Here is a 13,644-nt window from a genome sequence, read left to right on the forward strand (position 1 = left end):
GTTATGGACCCATTATCAGACTGAAGCAATGTTGCTCCTTTCCCAGCTGCTCCCCCGTCCCCAGCTGCTACTCCTTCCCCGTGTCCTGCCCCATCTACTTATTGATCGGAGATGGCATCCACAGGTTCAGATAAAAAAATGCATACATATATTTGATCGAAGAATGCACGCAATGAATAAATGAGGCCATAATTTACATGCTTATATCATACAAGCTTGACCAGATTCATTAAATCACAAACTAGATTCCAAGTTCAGATCCTAATAATTCCAAGTTCGTAACCAGAGCACACAAATAGGTTCAGACCCTACCAATTCCAAGTTCAACCTCACAAACCACTACTCGAGATAATAAAAGACATCAAGTACTGGCCATACATAAGTTTAGGTCACTTAGACCAGCCAAAATGCAAACAACACACTAGGTCATTGAGACCAACAAAAGTGCAGACAACATATGTCATCTACTCCACGCCGAGCCAACTCTCGAGGCTTCTCACCACTCTTGCTTCAGGAGCACTTGCAGCCTTCTTGAGCTTTGAGAAAACTTCACCTGCGTAGTGCTTCATAAAGTTGGAATATAAATGCCTCATGCACTCTCTGTACTCAGCCTCAGGAAAGATTGCACCAACTGCTTTCTCCAAGCCCTTACATGCATCAGTACAAATCACTAGTCCTTTTGGGCTCCCAACAGCCCTTCTCCACTGATGCATAAACCACTTCCAGTTGTCCTCATTTTCACAGTCAAAAATACCATAAGCAATGTAATATAACCAGTTATGTCCATCAACCCCTGTAGCAGATGCCAACTGTCCTGTGTACTTACCATTTAGACTTGAGGCATCTACACCAATGAATGGCCTACAACCAGCTATAAACCCATCCACACATGGTTTGAGAGCTACAAATATCCTCTTAAACCTCATTTTCTTGCCTACTTTCTCCACATCTATCTCTACAATACTTCCTGGACAAGTTATCTCCATCTGAGCTTTCCAATTAAATAGCAATTTGAATGACTCTTCGTATTTACCATGAATATGCTGCAGTGCTTGCTGCACGCCAGAATATAGCTTGCTGTACTTGAGCTTTATTCCATAATCTCCCTCAACCTTCTCCTTTGCTGCCTTTGGACGCTTGCTTGGATTCTTCTTCAACCAGTCTTTCAGTCTATCTGACACCCAGTCTTGAGAAGCCTTTTTGTTTACAACAAGCTTTGTGGTTGGACAATTATGTTCAAAAGGTAGGGTCTTAATCTGAACAAAAGACAAGCATGAATTAGTAGTATGCACATCCAAAATAAATTTAATACACGAATACAAAAACAAGTTTATACCTGTATAGTTTTTTGATCATGAATCCTTGAAGCATGAATACGCCAAGGACAGCCAGGGTGGTTACACCTTGGAATATACCTAGTAGGGTCAGTCTTGATGCCATGATGCCAGGAGCAAGCACAAAACCTGTCTTCACTGCATAGTGCCTTATTGCTTTTCTGAAGGTGATTATGTCAGGAAATAAGGTACCCTTCTCTATTCTTGGGTTCTCAGGATCATGGAGGACCCTTATCTAATCAGGATCTGCATCAGTAACCTCTGCCTCAGTAAAATTTTTCAGCAACAACATTTTCATTGGCAACATTAGTAGGCATAGATGAATCTGTTTGTGCATTCAAAGATGGTTGTGCAGGGGGAATTGTAATGTACATATGCTCATCATTGACGCCAACATACTCTTCTTCGTTATCAAAGATGTCACGCTCTTCTTTGGCAACACCTTGGGATTTGTTAGGTATTGTTGGATGAGGCTGTGGTTCTGGATCAGTAGGTTCTGCTGGTTCATGTTGCATTGTCGGACCAGGCTGCATTCCTAGATCAGGAAGGATAAGGTCTAGGTGTAGTTCAGTATAAGTAGCAGGCTTTAGTGCTGGATTTATGACAGCTGGATGCACAAAAAAGGGTTGTTCCCACACAGTTTTATCCATCACGACAACAAGGACTTGGCAATGCATCTCTGGCTTATACATTTCAAACATGCTTTGGAACTGGACATCATCTACAAGCATTACATCCCCACACAGAGTCTTGTCAAAGAACCAAATTGTGCACTTCTGATTAGAACTCCAACTGACCTCACTCGACACCCTAGAAAGCAGCAAATCAAATGTAACCGTGCCTAGCTCCACAGCCCAGTTAACAACCCTTCCCTTACAGTAAGATTTTTTCCCTTCACTGTCTTTCATCATAAAGGCCTCAACTTTGATCTCTAACGAAAACATCCTAGCACAAAACAAAGGATAACAAGGCAGTCATGACCGAATCGGAACACTAGAAAGAAAGCAAGAACAGTACCTTATCGATTTGAACCCTACTAGAAACTCTGCATGAGATTACATGAAAGTTTACATGACTCAATGTAAAACTTCTAACAGAGTATGAGTTCTACTTCAAAACAGCATACCTGGAGTCGTCCTTGGACGAGCCGTCGGCGACCAAGCCGCCGCCGACCTCGGGTGCCGCCGCCGTTGCGCCAATGTGAGCCATCGCCGCCTACTGGACCGCCACGACAACTGTTCTGCCCTTCATGGACCGTCGCGGCAGCACCACTCCTTCGCCGGAGACCGTCGACACCGACTGCCTCGCCGTCGTACTTGAGGCAGGGGGTCGCGCCGCCGTCTAGGGTTACAGATTGGGAACGAAGTGAGGAACGAGTCGGGGAGGCAGACAGAAACTCGCGTTGCAGGAGGTCGCGCGGCGGCTTATCCTTGGGTTTTTTTTATCCTAGCCATTGCAATTCTTCAACTTTGGAGATATGCCATTATAATTCAACTATTCTGAAATTTGCCATTATAATTCTTGATCTATCTAGTCTTTGCCATTTTCTACGTCTTCCAGACAATTAGACCCATTGTCAGACCGTATACATATACACATCTTTCGTATAGACCAAAATACCCCCGCTTCTTTTCTCTCACATCAGTCACTGACATGTGGGCCGCACACGTCAGCTTCTCCTTCAACCTCCAACCATCTTCGTAGGGCCACGACGGCGGCGGCTCGTCTGTGCGTGGCCATGGCGTCGGTGCGGGATGCTGGGCACGTGAGCAGCTACAGCGTGCGGCCAGAGCATCAGTGTGGGAGGCCAGGCTAGCGAGCTCGTGCAGCGGCCGGTCGGGTTAGCGAGCAGGAGCTCTGCTCCGGCGGCCATGGCGACAGCATCAGTGAGAACTCAAAATTCGTCGCTTACCCTTGATGGTTTGCGATGAGATCACGTCCATGGGCTAGCTAACAACCGGGCGCAGCCATTTGTGCGAGGAATTAGAAAAGGCTGGTCTAGTTGGGATGAATTTGGTCGCGAGCTGGAAGTCAGCAACGATGGTGGCGACGGCCTTTTATTGTTGCATGGCGTGCAGCAGGCAATGGCTCTGCCGGGGCTTGGGCAAGCTTCTAGGGAATGGCTCGGGCGTCCACTTGCGTGTGGCATTGAAGGCGTTAGCCTCGGAACAAGGCAAAGCAGAAAAGTGCTCGGCGTTGATGGCTGAGAGGTCGAACAGCTTGCTGACGTAGTCGTTCAAGCGACCGCAGGCCATGGCTGCTAGCGTCGGGGAGAGGTCTGATGGAGCTCGCGTTCACGAGGTCGGGGGCGCGCGCGCCTCCTGCGGTGTCTGCCTGCCCCTCCCATCTCGTCGGACGCTGTCCTGAAGGATAGCTGAAGATTGAAGGAGAAGCTGACGTGTGAGGCCCACACGTCAGTGGGTGATAAGAGAGAAGAAGCAGGAGTGTTTTGGTCCATCCAAAAAATACGTATATGTATATGACCTGACAATGGACCCAAGTGTCTAGAATACGTAGAAAATGGCAAAGATAAAGTAGAACAAGAATTATAATGGCAAATTTTAGAATAGGTGAATTGCAATGGCATATCTCCAAAGTTGAAAAATTGTAATGGCTAGGATCAAAAAAAACCCCTTATCCTTTCGGGTTGGGGAACGAAGTGAAGGGCAAAATTGGCAATACGGAAATACAAGAGCCTGACAGTGGGTCCACGACAGCATCTCACTAGTACACAGAAGCACTATACAGGCGGTTCCCAACCCCTTTTCACAGGCGGTTTGGAGAACCGCCTGCGCTGGGTGCCTGTGGAAATCAAGAGTTTCCACAGGCGGGTAACCTAGAACCGTCTGTAGAAATAGATTTCTACAGGCGGTTCAGCTATGCAACCCGCCTGTAGAAATGAACTTTCTACAGGCGGTTCTCATTATATAACCGCCTGTGTTAAAAATTTTAAATTTCTAAATTTTCCCACTAGAACCTTTTTTCATTTTATATTTTAATATGTACATACAACATATATATATATACACGTAATATTCAAACTACTGAAGCCTAGAGATCATGTAAACCATTGCAACATGCAATTCATTTATATATACTGTTACTTTACATAAGGTTACATTAATTACAAACATGATCACACATCAAGTTTTTTCTGTTACATGCATTAGAGGTTTCACCTCTGAAACCTCTGCTCTAATAACCGGATCGAGTTAGCTTAAGCCTACTAATCTCCCTTAGCGCTCCGTATTCAGGCTTTGCTAGGGCGCTGGTCCGATCGTGATATTTCCCTTCGCTGGGAATGACTTCTCGCAACATGAATTTGCAGAGGTCCTCAACTATGTTGTATAAAGTGGCTTCACTCATGCTCTTCGCCTTTTCAAAGTCTTTTTGCTGCACAGGAAGTTAGAAAACATCATATATTTAATGTTCATAATACATAATTAACAACCTTAATTACTTAGAGCATTAATTACCTTATAAGGGTTAGTCATATATCTTCCACCCTCTCTCATGAACTCACATACGTAGAATCCACAGTGGACCGATCCTAGTGGTTGCTTGTGACACTATATAAAGAAAAAGAGCATATTTGTGAGTTGCAACATGATGCGTATTCTATGTATATAGCTAGCGAGAATAACTTGGTAAACTTTCATACGTACCGGCCACTTATAAAAGAACCTCAAAGGCTGCCCCTGTATTCCTGACTCGCACTTTCCTCCTTTAATCTTATAATACCTATAGGCCCTATGATATCAAAAACATTCTGCAAGTTATTGTCAAACTCTTATAAAATTTTGTATGCATATTTTACTTAGCTTACCGTTCTAAGAGAGAAATGAATGGTGCATAAGTTGTTGGTTCATAGTCTGCGGAGTCTAGGACATGCACACGTCCATGCTTGGGATTAATCATTAAGCCGATCCAGTGGTCCCTGAGAGAATGAACTTTGTGATCAAAGTGCGCATTTTAACTATTAATACGATGCATGCAAACTGACACTTACCTAAAGTGATATGGTGCGAATATTAATTCCCTGTCTTGAAACTCTAGCATTGTCATGGCTAGGTAGAGGCCGTAACTAGCTATTTGTTTCTTTTCCCTTTTCTTTATTTCGTCCTCCTGCTCTTTTGGATCCAAACCTTTTAAGGAGTCATGATCTTTTCCGATCCTAAAAGTGTGCTCGTCCTCACATATCCTCATTGGGCTCATATACGCGACCCTTTTATTCGCATTAGTGCTTGGATCCGGACCGTACCGCATCTGTTGCTGTTCATATTGCATTCTGCAACGTGCACTTGTATGTTAGTATTAAAATTTAATGTAACTCACAAATAATAACTCACAAATTTAAAGCATTGTATGAGTGACACTTACAATGCAAACACAGTTATGAGCTGCACATCGAGTCTTTGTAGGTTCATCATTAACCACATGTCCTCGAAGGTCACAATTGCTCTTGTATGATCACTATTAAATGCCTCTGCTGGTATATCTACACTGATCGTGTCAATGCCAACAGAAGCTGCTCTCATATACCAGTCATGGAACCTTTTTACACCAGCTGGGACCTTTTTAAGTTTATCCCAAGTGAGTAGAGGCCTACCCAACTCATATTTCTTAGGGACATACTTATAATCATCTTTAGTGGGTGGCCTAATATTTACAAAAGCTGGTTCAGACTTCTTCGCTGCCTTCTCGTGCTCAGCCAAGTCAACTAATTTTGTCGTGCGGCTCACTGCAATTCCTGACAAAAATAGGGCAGTACCAGCAGACTTCCTCTTCTTTGGCTCGAACGGCGAAACCAATTTCGGCACCGAAAATTTTAACTTTTTTGGTGGCGGTGGTGTCGTCTCGTCATCTTTGGTTGGTTGTGGTGGTGTCTCGGCATTTTTGGGTGGTGGTGGTGTGGAAGATTCTGGTGGTGCTGGCGAAGGTTGTGGTTTAGGTGATGGTGGTGGGGATGGTGGGTGAGGCATTATAGGTGAGGATGGTGGAGCGAAGATCGGAGAGGGTGGTAGACTCGGAAGAGTTATGTTACCACCGACATCTGGAAGGGACGACTCCTGAGTCAGTGGTACTTCTTGGGATGAAGGCTGTGGTACCTCAGACAACAGGACGTCTCGTTGAGGCCAAAGAATGAAATTCTTGATAGCTTGTCCCAGCTTCTCAATACCCCCAGGACCAGGAATGTCTAGCATGTCATCCTCATATCCTTGGACAACTGTCTGCACTTCCACCCTACAATAGTCCTCTAGAATTTTGCTACCATGAAACTGGCGCCCCGGGATTGCAAGTCCTGTGGCTACTTCCCTTGTACGATTATTGTTAAGACCGTACCTTATGACTAGGGAGCAACGAACAGGACTTTCAATCTCGTCAACTGGATACCGGTCCTTGTTTCCAGTAGACGCCACACTACTTGGGACAACTGGAGCCTGTTGTGATGTTGTCGGGGCGACCACTAGCTGCATCTGGCGAGGCTGACCACTCAATTGGCTAGACATTGCAGACGCCAGTCGCTGCATCAACTCAGGAGGAGGATCGGAGAGCATTTTATTCATCACCTGTTCGACTTCTTTCTTAGCCTCCTCCTTAAAAAAATTAGACAATTCTTCCTTGTAGCGATCGCGTTTTCTATACATTCCTTCGCACTCTGGTCCGAATCCTTCTTTCCATCCTTCCTTGGATGAGATACCTCGTACACGACCGGGATGCTCTGGGTTACCCAGAGCAACAGTAAGAACGTCCTTCTCCCTTTGTGGCTTAAATTCGCCTGCTTTCTGCTTAGCTGCCACCTTGAAAATATTCTTCGCAGCCTCTTCGACCATTGGGTCAGCAAATGACAAGCCAGAATTGGCTTTCTTTGCCGGTACCCGAGCACGAACCCACCGCGAGCCCCTGCGACCAAGTTGGTCAGGGAGCGCCGGCAAACCCTGAGCCCTCTGCGCTTCATCCTCTTGCTCCCATTGGGCAAGCTTGCGCTGGTAACCACCTGTGCCTAGGTGGTGGTGGTACTTGTTCCTTTTTGCGAGTTCAGATTTGGATTCGCTCAAAGCTTTGAACTCATCAGAATTCCTCTGCTCTAGAAACACTGCCCACTGACCAGCCGTGATTTTATACCTCTTTGTCGGGTCCAACCCTTTCTTTGCCCACTTTGAATTCAACTCAGACTTGTAATTCCTAAACATGATCCCCCATTGCTTCAATGTGTGCTCTTTTACGAGGTCTTCTGAACCCTGAGGTAAAACAAACCTCGTAAGCAGCCTGTTCCACATTCTTGTGATCTCATTGTTGTCCACATTTTTCCACTCCCTGACTGTGATGTCAAGATGGTCCCTAACTAAGAAACCGAGTGTGTTACGCCACTTAGGTAAGGTCTCCGCTGGAGCTAAGGGTTGTCCAGTCGCACTGACATCTGTAACTCTATAAGTTACTTTTGGGAACTGATTCAATCCTCTTTCACCTCGTTTCCTTTTGTTCCCGGTCTCAGTGGTCGTCTCCGTCGTCGGCTCAGGTGCACTTTCATGTGCAACTTCTTCTTGGGATAGGATTTCCTCCATTTCTTTCAATTGAGATAGCACCTCCTATTCATATAAAGACATGTAATTATGAATGAGGCGCATAAAAGTATAGAAACATATAATTATGAATGAGTAATTCACCTCTTCTATCTCTGGGTTGTAATCGGGGTCACGTGCGTACTCACGACGGGCGTTCCTCTCTATGCGAGGATCAGGAATGTCGCTTACCGAGGTCTCGTACGAAGGAGTTGACTCACGTGACCCTTCTGCCTGCTCCGTGTTGTGGGACCCTTGTTCCTTCTCTACGTGCTCGGACCCCTTTTCTTGCACGGTGGGGCTAGACCCTAGTGCCTTCTCGGTGCAGTCTGACCCTTTTTCTTGCACCGTGGGGCCGGACCCTGGTGCCTTCTCGGTGTGGTCTGTCCCTTTTTCTTGCACGGTGGGGCCAGACCCTGGTGCTTGCTCCATAGGGCCGGACCCTTGTGCCTGCTCCGTGTTTTCACTTGGAGAAGTCGTCATTGCAAGATTCTAAAGCATATATGTTATCAGAAATGTTATATAGTATAGTATGAACACTGAAGATAATACTCTAAGTCAATCGTTGACTAATAAATAGTTGACTTATAAATAATTAAAAGTGAATATTTGCTACATCTTTTCTAGAAAGCTTACTAAATTGTGAACTTTGTTCTAAACATTACTTTAAAATACTATAACTACACATGTGCTTAACCAAAAATTGTGTTGTTTAGCTTTTGGGAAAGCTTATGAAAAGTACTACAACTCATATATTTACCTTAAGGCAAGATTCACATCTTAACTGAGTCAAACAATATAAACATGCAAATCTACTAAGAATAAGAGCAAAGCAACACATCTTAAGTGAGTCAAACAATATAAACATGCAAATCTACTAAGAATAAGAGCAAAGCAACATAGGGCATTAGTTATTTTTATATCTCTTAATCTATTATTCCTAAATTCATGAAACAATTACTAGGCCTCCAATATCATATGAAAAGCATATCACAATAATTTCATATTTATTTGAGCACTACTACTACAGTTATGAAAAAGACAAATACAATAAGCAATTAAAACCTAACTGCCTAAATCTATTTTTAAAGCTAAAATTTCAAACTAAAACATGACATATTATAGATCTACTGGATAGACAATTTTACAAGGATTCCAAAAAGTCTATATTTGCTATTTTACGATTTTTCTAGCATTTACTATGATTTTCCAAATATCATTCAAAAACAAATCACATGGTCACTGACGTGTGGGCCCCACACGTCAGGGTCTTCTTCAACCCCCGCAGGGGAGGGATTCTGTGCCCGTGCTGCGTAGGGGAGGGTGGGGGACCTTCTCGGTGGTGCGCAGGGGAGGGGAGGGGGTGGGGAACAGGGAGATGGGGGTGGGCGGCGGCGGCGGCGATGGGGAGGCCGTGGGGCGCAGCGGCGGGGCGGCGGTGGTGGCTGTTACCGGAGGCGGAGCGCGGACGTCGGAGAAGAGAGGGAGGGCGGGCATACCTGCTGGGCTTGGGGTCGGGCGCGGAGCAACGGCGGCGGAGACCGGAGGCAGAGCGGCGGCGAGCTCGGCGGCGGCGGTGGCGAAAATCGGCAGCCTGACGGCGTAGGTTTGAAACTTCGTGGCGCCAGGGACTTGGAAAATTTCAGGGGCTGGACGTGGCCCTTTATATGCGCGGCATTTCTACAGGCGGTTGGCATTGACCACCGCCTGTAGAAATGATTTCTACTGGCGGTGGTCAATGCCAACCGCCTGTAGAAATGCATTTCTACAGGCGGCTGTCTATGTGAACCGCCTGTAGAAATGCATTTCTACAGGCGGTTCGCTATGTGAACCGCCTGTATAAATATTTTTCAATTATATTGTTTGTACATTATTTGTTGTAACATAATGTAAAATAACTTGTATATTATATTGTTTCTACATTATTTTTAATGTAAAATATATTTGTATCATATATTTAATGTATATTATAATATGATTATAATATGATTATATTGTTTCTAAATTTTTTTTTAATTTTTAGTGTTATATATTCTTTGTATATTGATATTATAATATGATTATATTGTTTCTAAATTTCTTTTTAATTTTTAGTGTCATATATTCTTTGTATATTGATATTATAATATGATTATATTGTTTCTAAATTTCTTTTTAATTTTTAGTGTTATATATATTATTTATGTATTGATATTATAATATAATTATATTGTTTCTAAATTTCTTTTTAATTTTTAGTATTATATATATTATTTATGTATTGATATTATAATATAATTATATTGTTCCTACATTATTTGTAACATAATTATGTGGCATTTGACAAAGCGTTACGAAAGTGTAGTTCTAAATCGAAATCGAAAGGTCTCACATATAGTTTCATAAATTTGAGTGAGATTACATGATGACTAGAGTTTACATGATGAATGACAAATACAATCTAGGCAGTTACTATTCTTCCTTGTCCATCAGCGCGCACCCAAGGCAAAGAACTTTGTGAGATGCTTCGCTCAACATTTCTTATCTTAGCAGGATAGTCATCCACAAAGAGGGACATGTCGCTGAACTGGTTAAAATCCTCCAGATCCGCTACACCATCAACTCCTATTGCTTGTTGCTTTCCTGGAAAAACTACATGCTTCAGCTTGTCAGTAGTTTTCTTCTCATTCTTAGAAAGGATCTGTTCAGCATAGAACACCTGTGCAGCACGGTTACCAAGGATCCACGGGTCATCTTTGTATCCCACTTTACTTAGATCAAGAACTCTGACCCCATAATTATCCACTGTGACATGTTTATCTTCTACCCATTGACATCGAAACACGGGGATCTGAAATGTACCATAGTCTAGTTCCCATATGTCCTCGATGAAGCCAAAGTATGTAATAATATCACCAGTTTCGTCGTCTATGGCCTCGCATCGAACACCACTATTTTGTGTCATGCTCTTTTTATCCTTGGATTTGGTATGAAATGTGAATCCACTTATGTCATATGTTTGCCATGTTGTCACTTGGCGTGATGGTCCAGATGCCAAAGCCTTGATGGTTTGTTCCTCAATTGTTTCCCCAGATGGAATATCCTGCTCCCTTAGCCATGTGTACAATTGTTTCTTGTGTTCCTTCATTATCCAATCATTCGTTTGCCCAGGATTATGTTCTCGAAGCTCATTCAAGTGCTGACCGAGCAAATGCTCCATAATCGAGAGCTGATGTAAGATGTTGTGATGTGCCTCAAGGACTGTATTGTAATCTGGCGGGATGAATGATTTCCGTCCAATCCTCCCACTTCCATGCAGCCTACCCTCATGCCTTGATGGAGGCAAACCTATTGCGACCTGGTCTTTTAGGACACTATTGCAGAATGGTCCTCCGGACTCAATTGCCTCTTCAGTACAGTACCCCTCTATCATGGATGCCTCAGGACGAGCACGAGTTGATACATAGCCATTTAGTATTGCCATAAAACGCTCGTACGTCCACATTTCATGCAGGTACATGGGACCCAATGCTTGTATTTGAGGAACTAAGTGCACCACAAGGTGCACCATGATATCAAAGAATGATGGGGGAAAACACATCTCAAACTGTGACACTGTCTCCACTGCGAATTGCTGAAGGGATTCTAACTCATCACGGTCAATTACCTTTTGTGTGACCTTATTGAAAAAATAGCACAATCGTGTGACTGCCATCTTCAAGAACACTGGATTGATAGCCCTTATTGCAATAGGGAGGAAAGTAGTCAGCATTACATGACAATCATGTGAGTTGTAGTTGGTGAGTGTAAGGTCTTTCATTGACACAATACTTCGTATACTAGAGCAGAATCCAGAGGGTACTTTCAAATTCTTCAACCACTCACACATCACATGTTTCTCATCTATGCTGAGGTTGTAGCTTGCTGCTGGGAGATGGTACTTTCCATTTTCTTGAAGAACAGGATGAAGCTCTTTTTTTATACCTAACTGTACCATGTCGAAGCGTGAATTGAGTCCTTCCTTTGTCTTCGTCTTGATATCTAGCAATGTGCCAATTAGGCTTTCAAACACGTTCTTCTGGACGTGCATACCATCGATCGCGTGTCGTATGTCCAATTCTTTCCAGTATGGCAAATACTCAAAGAAAATGGACTTGTTCTTGAATGTTGCCCCTGGAGTTGGTTTCACATCCTTTCTTGGTTTTCCATCCTTTGTCTTCTTTCCGAACACAAAGTTGATGTTGCTCACAATTTTGAAAACTCTCTGGCCTTTGCTATTACCCGATGGTGCATCTGAGTTCCTTTCATCATTATTGTCGAAGTACTTATCCATCTTTTTTAGGCGGTACCTGTGCCCTTTTGATAAGAATCGTCTATGCCTCATGTACACTATTTTCTTAGATGCATTAAGGGACACATAATGGGTTCCATCTATGCACACCACACAACCAACCTTTTCCTTGAATTGCCCTGACAATGTGAAGAGAGCAGGGTAATCATTGATCGTAACAAAAATAATTGCTCTTAGTGTGAATGAATCTTTGAGATACTCGTCTACCATTTCAACACCTTGTATCCATAACATTTTCATCTCCTCCATTAAGGGCTCCAAGAAAACATCCATGTCAACTCCAGGTTGGACTGGTCCAGAGATAAGTATGGTTAGCAAAAGGTATTTTCGCTTCTGCATCAACCATGGAGGAAGGTTGTAGATGGTGAGAATCACCGGCCATGTGCTGTGCTTGCTGCTCCTCTCAGCAAATGGATTCATTCCGTCGGTACTCAGTGCAAACCTAACATTTCTTGGTTCGCTGGCAAAGTCTTGATGGTTCTCATTAAAATCTTGCCACTGCTTTCCATCGGCTGGATGGCGAAGCTTGCCATCATTTTTGTGCTCATCCGAAGCATGCCAACTCATTAGTTTTGCATCGTCAGGGTTAGCAAACAAACTCCTCAGCCGATCTATCACTGGAAGGTACCACATCACTAAAGCAGGAATCTTTTTCTGCGCATAATAATCAACCTCTTCTTTATCTTTGCTGGTGGGTTTTGAACTCTGCTGGGTCTTCTTTTGGGTCTTCTTTCGCTTCTTCCCTGCTGTACACATGGAGGCAGCACAATCCTCATGTCGATAGTCTTTATTTGTCTTATACCGACTTGCACCACACTTTGGACACTTATCCAAGTCCTTGTATTCATCACCGCGATATAGGATACAATGATTCCTGCACGCATGGATCTTCTCGACACCCATAGTGAGCGGACTGATCAGCTTCTTTGCATGGTACGTGTTAGCAGGCAATTTGTTCTCCTTGGGAAGCATGTCTCCGATAATACTTAAGAACGTATCGAATCCAACATCAGACAGACCATACCTGGCTTTTGCCATCAGTAGTTTTAGCACAGATCTCAGCGTCGTGAACTCTTTGGTACAACCCTTGGACTCATCATACAGAGGCTCTTCAGCCGCCTTCTTCAAGGCCTCCATCCCTTTCATTAATAACATTGATGGTTCAGTATGACGATGCAACATTGCCTCTAAGAATTCAAAATCTTCCGCGGCTGTATCATTTGGTAAGACATGAGTTCTGTCATCAGCATTTCTCCCAGCAAAACCACCAGCAGTGACATTTGGCACAACATGTTCACTTCGGTGTGTGTCGTGCAAAAACTGAAATCCTTCATCAGGCATGTCTGGACCGTCGACATCAATATTCGCAGGGTCCCCAATTGTATAAGGTGCCGAGCTACCCTCTCCATGCTTTGTC

General features: G+C 43.7%; 1 protein-coding gene across 1 annotated transcript; it reads right to left on the reverse strand.

Moving 5' to 3' along the window:
- On the reverse strand, positions 465-2,543 carry LOC8071600. Its single transcript, XM_021461985.1, has 3 exons — positions 2,461-2,543; positions 2,352-2,379; positions 465-1,256 (listed from the first exon to the last, which is right to left on the reverse strand). The coding sequence occupies exons 1-3, from the start codon at positions 2,541-2,543 to the stop codon at positions 465-467; spliced, it is 903 nt and encodes a 300-aa protein (XP_021317660.1).

The sequence above is a fragment of the Sorghum bicolor genome, chromosome 5 (genome assembly GCF_000003195.3).
Source record: "Sorghum bicolor cultivar BTx623 chromosome 5, Sorghum_bicolor_NCBIv3, whole genome shotgun sequence".
NCBI lineage: Eukaryota > Viridiplantae > Streptophyta > Magnoliopsida > Poales > Poaceae > Sorghum > Sorghum bicolor.

Bases quoted from the DNA above. Each gene is read 5' to 3' on its own strand.
- LOC8071600 (XM_021461985.1), bottom strand. From the start codon at position 2,543: ATGGCTCACATTGGCGCAACGGCGGCGGCACCCGAGGTCGGCGGCGGC. The intron at 2,380-2,460 runs GTATGCTGTTTT...AATCTCATGCAG, and splicing joins TCGTCCAAGGACGACTCCAG to AGTTTCTAGTAGGGTTCAAA. The intron at 1,257-2,351 runs GTACTGTTCTTG...TCTTTTGTTCAG, and splicing joins GTAGGGTTCAAATCGATAAG to ATTAAGACCCTACCTTTTGA.